The sequence below is a fragment of the Polypterus senegalus genome, chromosome 3, assembly GCF_016835505.1.
Source record: "Polypterus senegalus isolate Bchr_013 chromosome 3, ASM1683550v1, whole genome shotgun sequence".
Taxonomy (NCBI): Eukaryota; Metazoa; Chordata; class Cladistia; order Polypteriformes; family Polypteridae; genus Polypterus; species Polypterus senegalus.
This window is the reverse complement of record NC_053156.1, coordinates 38353760-38369812: the sequence shown is the minus strand read 5'-3', so window position 1 is coordinate 38369812 and position 16053 is coordinate 38353760. Positions and strand designations below refer to the sequence as shown.

The window sequence follows — 16053 nt, the reverse complement described above, 5'->3', positions numbered from 1 at the left end:
AGTTAATACCGCATGTACAAAGTAACACTTTACATTAATTAAACATTTTAAAAATTTAAACATACATTTGACCCTATCTTATAAATTATAAGACCCCATCTTAAAAGTTAAAGTAGTCTTATAAGTAATGAAAACACCATTATGTATAAATAAAGCGTTCACTTAAAAGTTGTAAATGTGTATAACTTACACCTCTTTGTGATTGTAAACTCCGAGGACACGTAGATGGGGGTTTATTTATCCTCCCACGTGTCGGCGATGACGTGTCCTCAGGTGCGTGACGGATAGCACGAGCTGCGGTGCTCCGCCCCTGTGTGTCAGAATAAGTACGCGAGCTTTCACTCCCCCGAGTCAGAGCTTAGTCCCAACGCTGAAATCATGTGCACGAGAGAGGAATGTGGCATTTGCTTCCTGCCTTACAATTGGAATCGGCGCTGCCCGCGAACACTGCGCTGTCGCCATACGTTCTGCGAGCGCTGTCTACTCACTCTAGCGGGCTGCGGCGTCGATGATGACACGCAGAATTTCATAATCCTTTGCCCGCTGTGCCGGGGCACCACGAGTGGTTCATCTCCACTGCGCAGGGCACTGCGACTCGATGAAGAGGTCCTGGAGCGTATGGAGTCGGCTGGAGGTGTACTGGAGGAGTCTGACGAGCCAGAAATTGAGCACAGCACAGTTTCAGCCTCTGATGACAGCACAAGCGGACCCAGAATTGTGAGGGTCTTCAGGCGGCTTTGGAGGAAGTGCCGTACGAAGAGCCGATCATCACCCAGTGAGTAGCGCTCTTGGTCTGATAGTAACCTTTCTTACAAGTTTACATGTGAGCTGCCAATCAATTTGGAAAACAACAACGTGAAAACAATCGCACCGCTGTGAAAACTGTAATCAATACGGGTGGCTTGATACCCATCGATATCCGCATCTTAGATTATAATTGTTAGTAAAATATTTATTCTGACTGCTCAGTAACAGTTCTCATAATTTAATTACTTAGTCGCATTAGGACAATAAGTCCAAGCATGATTCTAAATATAATCCTTGCAAAATTGGTTCATCAACAGTCATACATACTCTATAAAGAATAAGAATGAGCCGGCTTTTAAATTCCGTTTTATACAGCATCCCTCAAAGATTATACCATAAATATGATTAAAGTAATCATCACGTTGAAAATGAATCACTATACATTTTATAAATGGTGCCAGATCTCTAAATCACAAAACCAGTTCAGTCCATGCCAATGACACCTTGTCGCCCGAGTGACTTCACCTACCAGTGTTAAACTTGTAAACAGTTTTTCCAGTGTGATATTTAATATAAAAAGAACTGTTTAAAATAAGGCTTACCTGTTGGACAGGCAGCATTTCCTTGACATAAGTTTGTAGCATATTAATCCACAATATTGTAGGTTCAGCACCCTTTTATGATCTCTGAATAAATCCCTTGCCTCTTTGTTGCACTGTACTGTTTAAACAAACATAAGTTAAAGGCAATGTGTTAAATCAGGTTTTGTGTGATAATTTGGAAGTTTATCCTGGTTGGCAAAATTCTGAACTCTAAAGCACAAGGTTGTTTATTCAGTTCCAGTGTGTAACCGTTTCACCTGCCCCTGTAAAACATGGAAAAATTGTGCTGTAACTGTAAAGGGTGTTAAAAAAAAAAAGAAGAAAAAGAAACATCTTATTCTCAGACCTGCATAATTCCATTCTGGGGCACACCATGTGTCCTGAGCCTACCTGGTGCAAGGCTGGTAACAGCACTGTAGTGAGCCCCAGTCTATTACACAGCCCATTCACACTTGTAAAGGGGACCAGTTTAGAATTCGCAGTTAACTTAACCTGCATGTCTTTTGGAGTTGTAGGAGGAAAACCCAACTGAACACAGGACGGTCGTGCAGAGTCCAGAGTAGCAATGTCCAGTTTAGTAGAAATATGGAAACATTTGTACTATCATTGTAAATGTTCTTCAGACAGGACTCAGTATTATCAAGGTGCTGTATTATATATTATTCATTGACATTCAAGTAATTTGTCAGAGTTGCTAAGGCAGGTACTGGGTGATAAATCTATTTATGATTTCCCCTTCAGTCTTCATTACTTGCTCACAGTGTTACCCTCAATGAATCACCTAATGTCAGGGTCACACTACACGATTTTAGCCCCAATTTTTCCAGTTGCTCATAAAGTTTTGAGAGTTGCTCAGAACTTTTTGAGCTTCACCCTGATACATACTAAAAACAAACCGATCGGCGAGGCGCCTGAGTCAGTCTTACACTATTAGCATTGTAACAACAAACTGATAGTGGCTATAAAATTAGCCGTTAATAACCATGCAGTTCCTATTCATTTCCTGCCTACAAAAATTCATGTTTCAGGTCTGGAACTTATCTTGGCAACGTCAGGGACAAGAACCATAAACCGCTCTGAGCAGGTTGGCCCCCCACACGCACGCTAACTTAGAACTGCCAATAAACCTGACATGGGAAAAGCGTGTAAACTGGAAGCAGTCAGTTGTCTGGACGGAGGTTCAAACTGAGTCACTTGGAGCTGTGCTCTGAATCCTTAACACTTATCATTCAGAATCTTTTAGTGCCTTTTTATAAAAAGCAATTTTCAATCTTCTTCTCTACTCCTGTTAGAGGTTGCCACATCTTCTTCCATATCTTTCTGTCCTCTCCATCTTGCTCTGTTATACCCATCACTAGCATGTCCTTTCTCACCACATCCATAAATCTTCTCTTAGGCCTTCCATTTTTCCTCGCTCCTGGCAGCTCTATCCTTAGCATCCTTCTCCCAGTATACCCAGCATCTCTCCTCTGCAGATGTCCAAACCAACGCAATCTTGCCTCTCAGACTTTGTCTTCCAAGTGTCCAATGTGAGCTGTCCCTCTAATGTCCTCATTTTTAATCCTGTCCATCCTCGTCACACGCAATGCAAATCTTAACATCTTTAACTCTGCCACCTCCAGCTCGGTCTCCTGCTTTCTGGTCAGTGCCACCGTCTCCAGCGCATATAACATAGCTAGTCTCACTACCGTCCTGTAGACCTTCCCTTTCACTCTCGCTGATACCCGTCTGTCACAAATCACTCCCGACACTCTTCTCCACCCATTCCACCCTGCCTGCACTCTCTTCTCCATCTCTCTTCCACAATCCCCATTACTCTGTACCGTTGATCCCAAGTATTTAAACTCATCTACTTTCACCAACTATACTCCCTGCATCCTCCCCATTCCACTGACCTCCATCTCATTCACACACATGTATTCTGTCTTGGTCCTTCTGACCTTCAAGAACTAAAATGGTGTGCATATGTATAAAAGTAGAAATTGGATATATTTGCAAGTTTTTAAATAAGTGTGCTTACAGGAACAGGCACAGCTGGTTATTAAAAAGGATTTCGAATTCAAAATAAAATAGTCGTAATTTAGATAAGTGTTGTAAAGAGTAAAGCTTGATCTGTTCCCAGAATGTAGGCCCAGGCTGCCAAAGTTATAAAAAAGGCCGTCTTTATTGGAGGCATAGAGCACAAGGGAGGAACAAACAAAAGGAGCGACACCAGTGCCAAATAACCACAAAACAACAAGCCAGCTGCCTCTCTGGGCTTCACTTTCTGTTAGGCAGGGTGACTGGTCCAGTGCCCACTTCTGTACCAAGCCAAATACTCCTCCCCACTTCTCTCACACTTCCCGTACATCAGTATTGGCTCCTCAGGTATTATTTCCTCTGCCCGATGTCACATTGTGACTATAGCAATACCAGGAAGTGTCATTTTTGGGTTACCTTCCCACCCAGTCACTTCCAGGACTGAGCCCTACAATTCTTAGCCGTAGGACAGCTTGGGGGCCTGACCATCATAAAAAACAGTCAGATTTGTCTGCATATACTATAGTAGGCCTCCTTGTCATTGTTTATCAGACTAGAGACCATCTATTAAATTATCACATGTACAGTATGTCCCTTTCTGTCCTCTTAATTTTTCTGAAACCTGCCATTGTGACACTCTCTGTTGACACAAGTTCTTCTTTAGCCCTGGCATTATTTTATTTACTCAAATGCTGCCGTGTTGCCTGCAGTGCCAGTGTTCACATGGTATCTTTTTTCAGTATAATATAAAATATATTTTAAGCTTGCTGTCTGTCTTGCTTTCTGTACTCTTACTCAATAAGTCACTTTATGTTGCACCTTGCATAGTCAACGGTGTCAAAAACACTTGAATAATTGATTATCTCACAATCTGAGATACTAGTAATAATAAAGAAAACATGGCTGTTATCTCTTAGCACATGTCTACTGTGTGGCACAGATGTTTCAGAGCACCATGGGATACCCATCGTGCATATAGCTAGGTAGTTTTCAGGTTCTTACCGATGCTTGCCAACTACAAGAACCTTCCGACTTTCTCATATATGCTTTACTGCGCGTCTCCCTGCTGCTCTGTTTATGGAGTACACGCCACTGCTTGAGCCTTACTCTTGTGCATTAGTTGCTTTTTGATTTTCTTCCTTTTACTTCCAGCTTGTTACTATATAATTTCCACATCTCCCACATAATGGACACAAGGTCAGCTCAACAGACCCCTCTGTCTTATTTGTGATAAGTTAAATATAATAATCGATAACTCAAAATGAACTCTCCAACATGCTGAACCACCAAGTATGTCCAATTAGTGGTGCAGGTAGGTCTCTAAATTGAGGTGTGCACAGCTGCTGGATGGCTTTACTGCCATTCTTGATTTGCTCTCAGGGTTTCTAAGATAAACCATCTCTTTACTGAAAAAAAGTTGAGAAAAGCCAAGCAAAATGACCCCTTTTATAGGCTAACTAGAAAGATTACAACATACAAGCTTTCGAGGCAACTCAGGCCCCTTCTTCAGGCAAGATGTAATACAGAAACTGGAGTTCCCTGTGTTAATATGCACACTAGGACAGAAAACAACATTGATAAATCATTAAGTGAGACATCTTTGAAGTAAAAAATGAATAGACCGCTTCAGGATAAGATTCATTTAGCAAGAGAGGAGAACAATGTCTAGTCAGGATCTTTTGTTTGATAAGATAACTGTCCAACAGAGTTTCTGATGAGATTTTCCATACAATGTGGATCTGTAAACAGTTTGTTTGTGTCAGTGTGAGAGATGCAAACAATCCTCATATGTGGCCATAAAACTCTTATCTCTATTTACACCATGTTGTAACGTGTTACATTTTAGCATGGGTTTCACTTCCCATTCTTGTCTCTTGAGACTGGCTTAATTAGCACTCAGTTTTACAGATAAAGCAAAGAAAGTTCTACAGGTATTTCATATTAACTTTCAATGGTGTAAAAGACTATACCATATTCTAAGTAGCTATAAAAAAACACTAATATTCTGTTATTGAAATTAAGCAAACATTTAAGTGAATTTAACACTTTCTAAGACTGGTTGTTACATTTGATACATTTGAAAATGATACTTATCATTATTTACTCTTTTCTTTGCATCACGACTGAAGCAAAAATCCTTAATCTTTTTTATTATTATTATTATTCATTTTTCTTTTTGCATACTTATCAGTGTGAAATGAAATGGCTGCCAGAAATCTCTTAACTGTGCTCAGTATCTCAACATTTATGCCCTGTAGCGAAATGTGGTGTCATACCAACTAAAATCCAAAGTGGTGGAATGAAGATGTTATCAAAGCAGTCAGTCAGTCAGTCAGTCAGTCAGTCATCATCCAACCCCGCTATAGCCTAACTACAGGGTCACAGGGGTCTGCTGGATGTTGTTTTTAAGGTGCTTTATAAATCTATATATACAAAATTCTTTTTGCGTTTGAAACGGAAATTATTATGACCACGCGAAACGGAAATTACGTATGACCACGGAACATATTATAATACAGGAACTAATCACTTCGTTTGTGGACGCCATTTTTATATCGTCTTTACAAATTGTTATTATTTGTGTGAGTTATTTTATTGATATTGAAAAGAAGTTAACACAAACACGCCAATCTAACCCATAGAAGTGCGCCCCGCTTCGCCCTCTCCCAAGCCTCCTCTCTGGACTCCAGCGCTGAGCCGTCCGCCGCCATGCACGTACTGACAGAGAGTTTTATTTATTCGTCCGCTTGACTGTCACAGAAACTGCCACATTATAACTTTTTTTCAATTGGCAGTACTTGATAATAGAAGAGATGAGGAAAACAGCTTTGCAGCTTTCTACTTTTTAACTGCGCCGAGCTGTAAACAAAGTGAAGACAAGACCGCCTTCAGCGGTGAGATGTCGTGAGAATAAAGTAGACGCTGGGAGGCAAGGAATGTCGGGCTGCTCTGCCGTTTCTTGTTGCACTGTTTGTGACACTTCGAGTGCCCCGTCGGTTCCTGGGAGAGTGTAAATCTTTGCGAATCACTGTGATTGACGCCATCGAAGCAAAAGTCTCTTTGTAAATTGCACTGCACGAAACTTACTCTCCCTTAAGGTAAATTCAGGTCACTAAAACCTCCAACATTCAAGGTTGCTTTTGTGATGAATTATTTTAAGAAGATGGAGGGTTTACATCTAAGAAGATGTACCGACTCTGCATGTTAAGTTTTGGACTTGGAAATTGTTTGGACCTTCTGCCTGTTAAGCACGGAATGGCAGCGTCCACATTTCTCAGACTAATTTTTCTCTTAAATCACAGGCACATAGTGCAAAGTTGTCAGGCAGAAATTTTCAGGGTTGCATAGAAGATGTAATTTCTATACCACAGCAGTCATGTAGCGCCTTTCACAAGGGATCTGCTACTGAGAGATGATCCAAATACATTGAAGCTGCTGTTAGTGCTAGTTACCTGTTGTGTTATAGCGCCTTTAAAATGTACTTTACCTGAAAGTACTCCACTACCGCTCAATGTATCTTTACTGCTTACATGTTAATGTTTTACTGTTTAATAATTTATATGCTACATTTTATTTTTTTCCCTTGCACTCAGTGAGCGAAGCCACTGGGTAATCAGCTAGTAAATAAATTAAATAAATAAATAACCTGCATGTCTTTGGACTGTGGGCGGAAACCGGAGCACCAGGAGAAAACCCACGCAGACACGCGGAGAACATGCAAACTCCACGCAGCGAGGACCCGGGAAGCGAACCCGGGTCTCCTTACTGCGATCAGCAGCGCTACCACTGTGCCACCATGCCTCCCCTGTCATCAAAACAAAAACTGAAAATAATAAAACATTTCAGGTATAATTGTGATACTTTATACATCCATTCAGCCATCTTTTCCATTTTTTAAACCTCCTTAACCAGAGAAGGGTCATGAAGAAGCTGAAGTCTCTGCCAGCTTGCATAGGGTATAAGGGAGGAGGCAAAGGGCACCAGCCCTTCACAGGGTGAACTCACATCAGGGTCAATTTAGTATCACCAGTCCAGCTAACCTTCATGTTTTTGGACTGATGGAGGTAACCCATGTGGATATGGAGATACTTTATACAGTGTGGCACTGAAAGTTAGCCCAGCATCCAGTTAGGAACTCCACCCTGGTTTTAGCAGCAGTAAACATTGTCGGGCAGAACTAATTGGAAGTCACCTTTCACATTTTTTTAGTCATATTATCTTTGTGCATGCCAGAAGGCAAAAATGCAGCAAGACATGCCATATTCATCGTAGCAGCTCATTTTCAATCTTAGAGCTGTGTATGCGGGGCACGTGAGGGATTCATGGAACAACATTCTGTTTTGAGCGTTCCAGTGATGTGCACAGTTTAGCAATTTGTGAAAAAGTAGTAATGCACCAAAATCAAGACACCCCTCCTACTGAACCCCACAGATTATGGGTCATATGGAAAGAAGTCCTCATATGTTGATGTGACAGAAAGGTGATTTGTTGGCTGCTTTTTTTTTTGTTTTTTTGCCTAGCAACCACATACCACAGGTCAGGTTGGGGAGCATGCACTGGCACAGCTTGTTGCCGCACCCACCATATGATGAAACGGCCTGGGATCCCAGTTTGCAACCTCCCAGGCAGACAAGCAGTCCAGTCCCACCCTCTGGAAATGACCCTCTATCTGCTGCAGCCAGGTGTTACGTGGGTGTCCCCGTGGCCTGGTCTAGCCACTCAGGTCCTCAACAATGAGGATCTTGTGAGCCTGGTCACCAATGGGGAATCGCGCCACATGGCCATAGTGCCGTAACTGACGCTCCCTCACAATGCAGGTAAATGTGCCTCATTTGGGACTCCATGAGCAACCGCTTATTCAACACAAAGTCAAAGCAGCGATACCCAAGGATTCTCTGAAGAGATGCAGTACCATTGGAGTTCTTCTTCTTCTCAGGTCACTGGACAGCATCCATGTCTCACAACCATATATATACGAGGTGAGAAACAAAAATAACCGGATTGGTAAAAAAAAAAAAAAATATTGATGAACTCCAGCATTCTAAACATTGTCACCTTCTATCTACTCCCCCTCCCGATCTCTGCACCGCTCCACACGAATCTTCCATTGATTGAAACAGTGCTGGAAGTCTTCTTACTTGACGCTCTTCAACAGGCTTGCAGTCTTTGTCGTCACTTCACCCTTTGAAGAAAAATGTGTTCCCTTCAGGTTACTTTTTATTTTTGGGAACAAGTAAAAATCATAGGGAGCTAAAAAGGGTGAATAGGGAGGATGATCGAGGACAGGAATGTTTTTGTCAGTCAAAAACTGCTTTATGGAAAAAGAGATTTGCGAGAAATTTGATGTTGATTTGCTGTTTTTTTTTTCACCTGACATTATCGCGGTAACTCGTGTAGTGATTGTTGTGCAAATACTGACTGGGCTATTCACAGGATATACCTAGCCAGTCGGCAGTTTGAAAGACTGTAGGATGGATATGGTTGTATGATTCATGTCTGGCCGACCCCAAGCCCAGTCCGGTTATTTTTGTGTCTTACCTCATATAGTATACCAGAGAGTAAATCAAATTGTGAAAAGGTGGGAGTACATTAAAACAGTTTTGATGAGAACAGGCCATTCAGCCCAACAAACTTGCCAATCATATTGCCGCAAACAGTATCACCTTATTCAATACATGTTCTGATATTTGGGAAATTGGTAGGTTGATCGATTACACCCAATTACACTTTAAGTCAGGTGCTGTTCACACTTGTATTTCAAAATGTAAAAAAAAAAAAACAAACAAGCAAATTACCTTCAAAATCATTTCTAAAATTGACAGATATGGACTGGGTGGCACATACATTTGTGCTTTGGCCTAACCTTTGCACAATTCTGAGGTCAAATCAGGCACCGTTTGTGTGCATTTTTCACATCCTGCCAGTCTCTGGTTTCCTCACTGATGCCAAAGATGTGCGTGTATTATGACCTCGTCTAAATTGTTCTACTATGAATGGGATGGCACAATGGTGGACAGCGCTACCTCACAGCTTCAATAACCTGTGTTCAGATTCTAGCCCAGGCGCTATCTGTGTGGAGTTCTTCCTTTGCCTGTCTATGTGGATTTTGACAGTGTGCTTTGATTTCTTCCCACATTCCAATGATGTGTGTGTGTGTGTGTGTGTGTGTGTGTGTACGTGTGCGTGTGTGGGTGTGAGTGGCTGATCTGCCCCATCTGTAGTTAGTGCTGCCTTTGATAGTTTCAGATTCCAAGGAGCCCTGTATTGAAACACTGTATAAATTAATGACTGCGGACCACCTCTCGAAGGCTACGCACTGCGCTCAAGGTTTAGTGTGTGCACTCCAAAATGTTTTGACCTGCTTGCTATCACATTCCATTTTCCGCATTCCACCAATTAGTGCTGCAGTGGCATTATCGCACTTGTTGTGTGCATTTTCTGCCAGCAGATGGGAATTTCAGATTTTATTCTTCCGTGACTTAAAAGTGATATAGCAGATGGTATCTGATAGTAAAAGACTGGTGTCTTCCAAAAGCCAGCGTTTCCAAATTCCACAATAAACAGAAGATCCAAGGTATCTGTTATATGATCATTTTTCTTTTATAAATGGTGTAATGCCATAACATGACATGATAGGACATAATTCTCAAGCATACTTAATCTAGATATAGGTGGTGGCTGTGGCCTAACCCAGCATCACTGTGGGCAAAGCAGAAACCATTCTGGAGGGGACGCCAGTCCATTGTAGAGCTCATTCACACACACATAATGTCGTTATAGAGATGCCAATTAGCCTACCTGGCCTACGTTTCGTGGATACGGGAGGAAGCCAGGAGTAACAGAACAAACCCCTCACTGGACACTGGGGGAGAGCATGCAGACTCCACACAATTCCTGGGCATGGGGTTAAATCTTATGATGGTAAATCCATGGGTTGCAGAATTAATCTAGGGCCCTATGATTTCCGCGATGTGGAAAACACAGACAGAATCACAGAATTAACACTTAAAAATGGATTTTAGATTTAAAAATGGAGATGTGTAGAATTTAGAGACTGAAGGGGTGACTGTTACAAAACTTCCCAATAAATTAAACAATTGAATAATCTGTAGTTCTATCCTTTAGATACTATTTTTTAGTTTGTTGTTTTTGAAACGAACACAATTCTTCGTAGAAATTCAGTCGTGTCTGTGCGCGTGTTTCCTGTATGTTTTCTTGTTAAAGGCACTAGAATTAGCTAGCTGCACAAGACAGAAATGTTGAAGTGAGCAGTATCAGATATCCTAACTACGTTGATAAAAACTAAGAAACACGAGCTTAACTGCAAAGTTGTGGGCACAAAAATATCTCGCCGATATTTTCTGCAAGTTTTTTCCAGCATACTACAGACTGGACACGAAAAGATACTTGCAGTGACCACGTCAAATCTAAAACCCATCTCAAAAACAAGGAGAAATTAAGATCAAAAAGTGTTCCCCTTTGGGTAACAACAGAGGAAACAACAGAATCATCAGATGCAAGACACCAGTTTGTGTCCATGTGAGTCAGACATACCACTCGAAAAAATGATGAAGACGTGTCCTTTATTAAGCGCTGCTAGAAAATGAGAGCAGTCTTCATTAAACTCATTTGCCCGTGTCTTTGAACAACATATGGATGCCGTTCTTTGAAAGATTCATAGCAAGAAAATAAATATATGTTGTAGTTGATGAAACCACTGATAGCTGAGACCACATAGCTCTCGACATTGATAGGTGAGAAACATTTGGCTGTATGGTAATTCTTTTATATAGACAGTTCTAATTGTACGTGAGCTATTTACTGTGAATCGTTTAACCGATTAAATTATACAGGTATTTAACTGGTATTAACAGTCTTTCCCGTAGAAAAATGGTACTAGTGATCGGCACTGGTTGTTAACGGGTTCCCTTTTAGAAATTAGCAACGATGTTTGGGGATTTAATAAACGTTTTGCCTCTCGGTGACGAGGCACACAAGGTCCATATTTGACTCTTTCCATTATAAACTCGGCACCTACAAACCTGGGCTGAAGAGCAGGCCTTTCCTTCGATGCAACAAGCCCTTAAAAGCGGATCACTCTTTCTTTTTTCTAAAAGTGAAGCTAACCTTCATCTCAGAAGGATGCATCAAACTAGTAACAGGTCTTTTAATTCTGGAGGGCACTCACTGTCCTACTACAGTCTCAGCATACAGCATCATGGAGGATCAGAGCTCCTACCTGATGAATGGAACTGCAGAATAAGGTTCAGTTGTGCTAGTGGGCTGTTTCATTAAAAGGAATCTAAAGTGCCATTTCAGTATTGTTTGTTTTGTTGTAGCTGCTGTTACTACTTTCTTACAGAAAAAAAAAAAAAAAAATAGCATAAAAACCCAAAAATCGGAATCAAAGTAAAATAAAACGGTGAAAAACCGAAAATTAAAAAAAAAAAAAAAAGCAGAATTTGTGAAAAAATAAAATGAATTCCATAGGGCCCTACATTAATCTCTCTGTCATTGTGCCTGACAAAAATAATGGTACATATTTAAAAAAAAAAGGGTAGGAACCTCCCTCTGAGGTCATGTTAACATACTTGTGCTCCACTTGTTAAAATACATGTATAAACACTGCAGTGTAATCTGATCTCGTAAACCGCCTTTGATAAATGTGTGTGCCAAGTGAACAGTAACTGTAAAAGGCTCTGAGCAGATGACTTACATTGGATGCCAGACTTCTGCAGAGTGAACAAGACCTTAATGATGGGGGATGAACAGGAAACCTCATCAGAATCAGAATCGCTTCAGTATGTAATGTACAGGAATGGAAGTTGGTAGGTTCGGAGTGGTTTATAACAGAACACGACATCACATACAAATAACACAAATAACAACGTACATCATAAGCAGTTGTACTGTAGAGTAGTGCAGTTATAAAGGAGGTATGCAAATGAAACTGTGTGTGTGTGTATATTGGACGTATGCACGCACACATACGTGTACCTATACATACACACACGCTTTCATATACGAAAGAACAGACAAATAAGACAGGCTAAGTTACTGGTTTATAAGGGCTGTGGCTTTGGGAAAGCAATGGTTTAGCTGCCTATTAATTTTATTTTTAATTGCCCTAAAACGTTTACAAGAGTGGAGTTTTTGGAACAAGTGATGACCTGGGTGACATAAGTCCATGGTGATTTTTTTCTTTTTTACACGGTTTGCGACATACAGGTCTGTAACAGATGGAAGAGCACAGCCAATTATTTTCTCAGCAGACCTCACAACACACTGTAATTTATTTTTAGAGTGGATGGGTGTTGAACTAAAGATGGCTGGGAAATACATTTTTTTAAATAAACATGCAAAGTACATCTGCTGAGTTAGCAATGGAAGTTGTGTTAATGTCCCAGCTGAGAGTGTTTGTGATAGCTGTGTCCAAATATTTTGAAGGATTCCACCATATTGACTGTAGAATCGTTACTTTCTAAAGGGAGAGGTTTTAACTTCTGTTTGCGAAAATTGGTTACCATTTCCACTGTTTTGGTGGTATTGAATACCAGGTTAGTTATAGCGCACTAAGACAAAAGACAAGTTGCCTCATTTGTTTCATTTACATTAGTACCGTATATACTCGCGTATAAGGCTGGTCTTGAAACCCAAAAAATCAATCAGAAAATCAGATCTCGACTTATATGTCCGTTCAAAAATAACGACACTTAAATTTTTAACATTTTTTTACATCATCTTGCTTCCGCCAATCTCGCATCAGTTTCTCAGACACATCAAATTTTGTTGCAGCAGCGCAGTTACCAATTTCTTTCACCACTTCAACAACTTTTAATTTAAAACCAGCTTCATATTTTCTTTTGATCGAACGCTCCATCGTAGATAAGGGATGATCTTACGATAAAGGTGTATGAGGGTGTGAGATACAAAAAACACAAATCAGTGCAAACGCTGCTTCAGAGTAGTTTGGGCATTACTATGTGGTCACGTAGGCAGTGTGCTGTGTGGTTACTCTCTCAGGTGGGCGTTAGCATATCATAATCTCTTGGATCAATAGCATGAGTTTTCTACATTCAACTTATATGACTGACATTATAAAATACCAGAAATTATGTGGTAAACTCAAGTCCCGACTTATCTGCGGGAGAATTTATCCGCGAGTATATACAATAATTACAGTCATGAAAAAGTTTGGAAACCCATCTTAATTCTTTGGATTTTTCTTTATCATTGGCTAGGCTTTCAAAGTAGAAACTTCCTTTTAATATCTGACATTCCTTATGGAAACAGTAGTATTTCAGCAGTGACATTACGTTTATTGGATTAACAGAAAATATGCAATGTACATCATAACTAAATTAGACAGGTGCATAAATTTGTTCACCCCGACAGAGATATGACATCAATACTTAGTTGAGCCTCCTTTTGCAAATATAACAGCCTCTAGACGCCTCCCATAGCCTTTGATGATTAGAACTAACATGTTATATATTTAATCTCATGCTTTGAAGTTCACTGTCTTTGCCACTATTTGGGCAAAATACTTGTATGTTATTTGCTAAATTTTGACTTACAAAATTAAAAATTCTGGACATAGTGAATGAAATGTGTAATATAAAGAAAATTACAGTAGGCACATTAAGATAGGAATGAGTCTGACTAGCTCTTAGCTTGTCTTCTTTAACTGTGTATGTATAAATGTATAAATTCATGCAGAGTTTAGATGTATTTGGGGCTAAGAAAAGACCTAAATGAATAAGAAAAAATAAAAAAAGGTCCTTGAAGAGTGAGGATTGTCCTAAAGTGACCTTGACATTCTGCATTCCAGCCTTTTGGTTTCCTGCTCTTCGCACCGCTCACCATGCCGGTTTTCTTCTTTCCTTCAGTGTACACGTCGGCTGACTTCAGGGACCTGGCGTTCATGAGCTGCTATTCCCTCATGTGACGAGAAGACACACGGCCTTCATGAAGCGGCAGTTCAAAGAAACAAAGAGAGAGTGCAGCTGAGTCCTTCGACGACTGTTTCATCGATGTATTTATTTATTTATTGTTCATGTGTTTTGAGCCCTGTTTTAATCAACTTGTTTAATTTTATACTTGCATTTTAAGCTGTTCCTATTTAGTTAGATGTGTAACCAATGTGGATGTATTTTAAAGAATATTTATGTAGAAAGCCACATATAAAAGCAGTCTGTATATAGTTTTTGTATTCTTACATTTTAAAGCACTATTTTGTACTTCTTCGGTTCTAAAACAAATTTAAATAGGGAAGTAAAGCCACTGCCTTTGTCTTTTTTTATAAAATAAAATTAAGCGCATGCTTTTGGAAATTAGTTGCATTTTTTCCTAGTCTGTGATGTGGGTTGAGGTCTATTAAGGTGACGTGTGATAAAAAATATTTTGAAAACATGACAAGTTGTGAGGAATGGGAATTGAAAAGGACTGACTGGGGAGCATGGGGGCCTCATTTATAAAACTTTACATGGATTTAAGTGTGAAAATATGCACACGGCAAAACAAAAAAAAAATCCAATGTATAAAACCTGGAATGCGCACATTTTGAAACAATTAACCTTTTTATAAATCAGAATCCTCTTGTAAATATGCGTACGTGAGCACAACTCAAACGTCGCCCTGAAACATCCGTATATGGAGTACGCTAATCAGCCTCCTACATCTGCAATCGCGATCCTGCAGAACTACACTGACTAGTAGGACAGCCTCCCACCTGACACGTCGAGACCCCACCACCACTGCAACTGAGAGCTTAAGGTTATTCACGACATTACAGCATTACTTCTCTGCATTCTGAGGGTCCGGGTAAAGTGTAAGGTGCCAGCTTCTGAGTGGGTAACCGCTGTTGCCTGGCAGAGATGACATGATTGCTGTTACAATGAATAGCACAGGCCATATGAAACCCTGAGGGTTCAGCCAGTTACCTTACCAGCAAGCCATTCACATTCATATCTGTCAAAGCTACTTTGCCTCCAAATATATAGATCACGGGTTGACGAAAGCCACTGAGACATGACAATTGTCAGCCACATATTGGCATCACATGTGTTAATAGAATTTCACAGCTTATGGTTAAGAAAAGCAACTTCATTCTTGCTAGGTGCCCTTATTGCAATCTGAGTGCAGTGCAGTGCTCTGATTACGTTAGGAGAACCGGACATTGGTGCAAATGGCCTTTTTATGTTAACAGAAACATATTATGTTAAAGTATGTACACTCACACCATACAAAAAGTATATCTAGCATCTCATTGGTTGTTTAGTGGCTTCCAACACAGCGAGCATGATGGAGTGACACTTGACTGAGATATTCCTGACCTGTCAGCCAATTTCCTGAGAATTGACAACAGGTAGTCAATATGAAAAGCCAAAAAAGTTCTTCAGTGCAAATACGCAGCATTGGCCCTCTTTAAAGGGAATTAGAATACAGTTTGCCCATCAGATTCATCACTTTTGAGCGGTAATATGTTTGTCACTTCTATGCACGTTACATTATAATAATAGCTCAGTAATTTTAACACTTGACTGGTTTACCTGCATTTCCCTACTTGATCAAGGGTGGCGTCATTTCCCAGTTTCACTGAAATATTGCATATGCATGGGTCATAGTTGCAGTCAATATTCATACATTCTCATAAATGTTTGCATGTTCCTCTGTCAAGTTTCTT

At 40.3% G+C, this 16053-nt stretch overlaps 1 protein-coding gene across 1 annotated transcript; it reads left to right on the top strand.

Annotated features, from left to right (window-relative positions):
* Nucleotides 1-342: 342 nt before the first annotated feature.
* Nucleotides 343-15137, top strand: si:ch73-335l21.4 (E3 ubiquitin-protein ligase-like). The gene is made up of 2 exons (XM_039746974.1): nt 343-775; nt 14258-15137. The coding sequence occupies exons 1-2, from the start codon at nt 379-381 to the stop codon at nt 14314-14316; spliced, it is 456 nt and encodes a 151-aa protein (XP_039602908.1). The 5' UTR covers nt 343-378; the 3' UTR covers nt 14317-15137.
* The last annotated feature ends 916 nt before the right edge of the window (nt 15138-16053 follow it).

Bases quoted from the DNA above. Each gene is read 5' to 3' on its own strand.
- si:ch73-335l21.4 (XM_039746974.1), top strand. From the start codon at position 379: ATGTGCACGAGAGAGGAATGTGGCATTTGCTTCCTGCCTTACAATTGG. The intron at 776-14,257 runs GTGAGTAGCGCT...TCTTTCCTTCAG, and splicing joins GAAGAGCCGATCATCACCCA to TGTACACGTCGGCTGACTTC.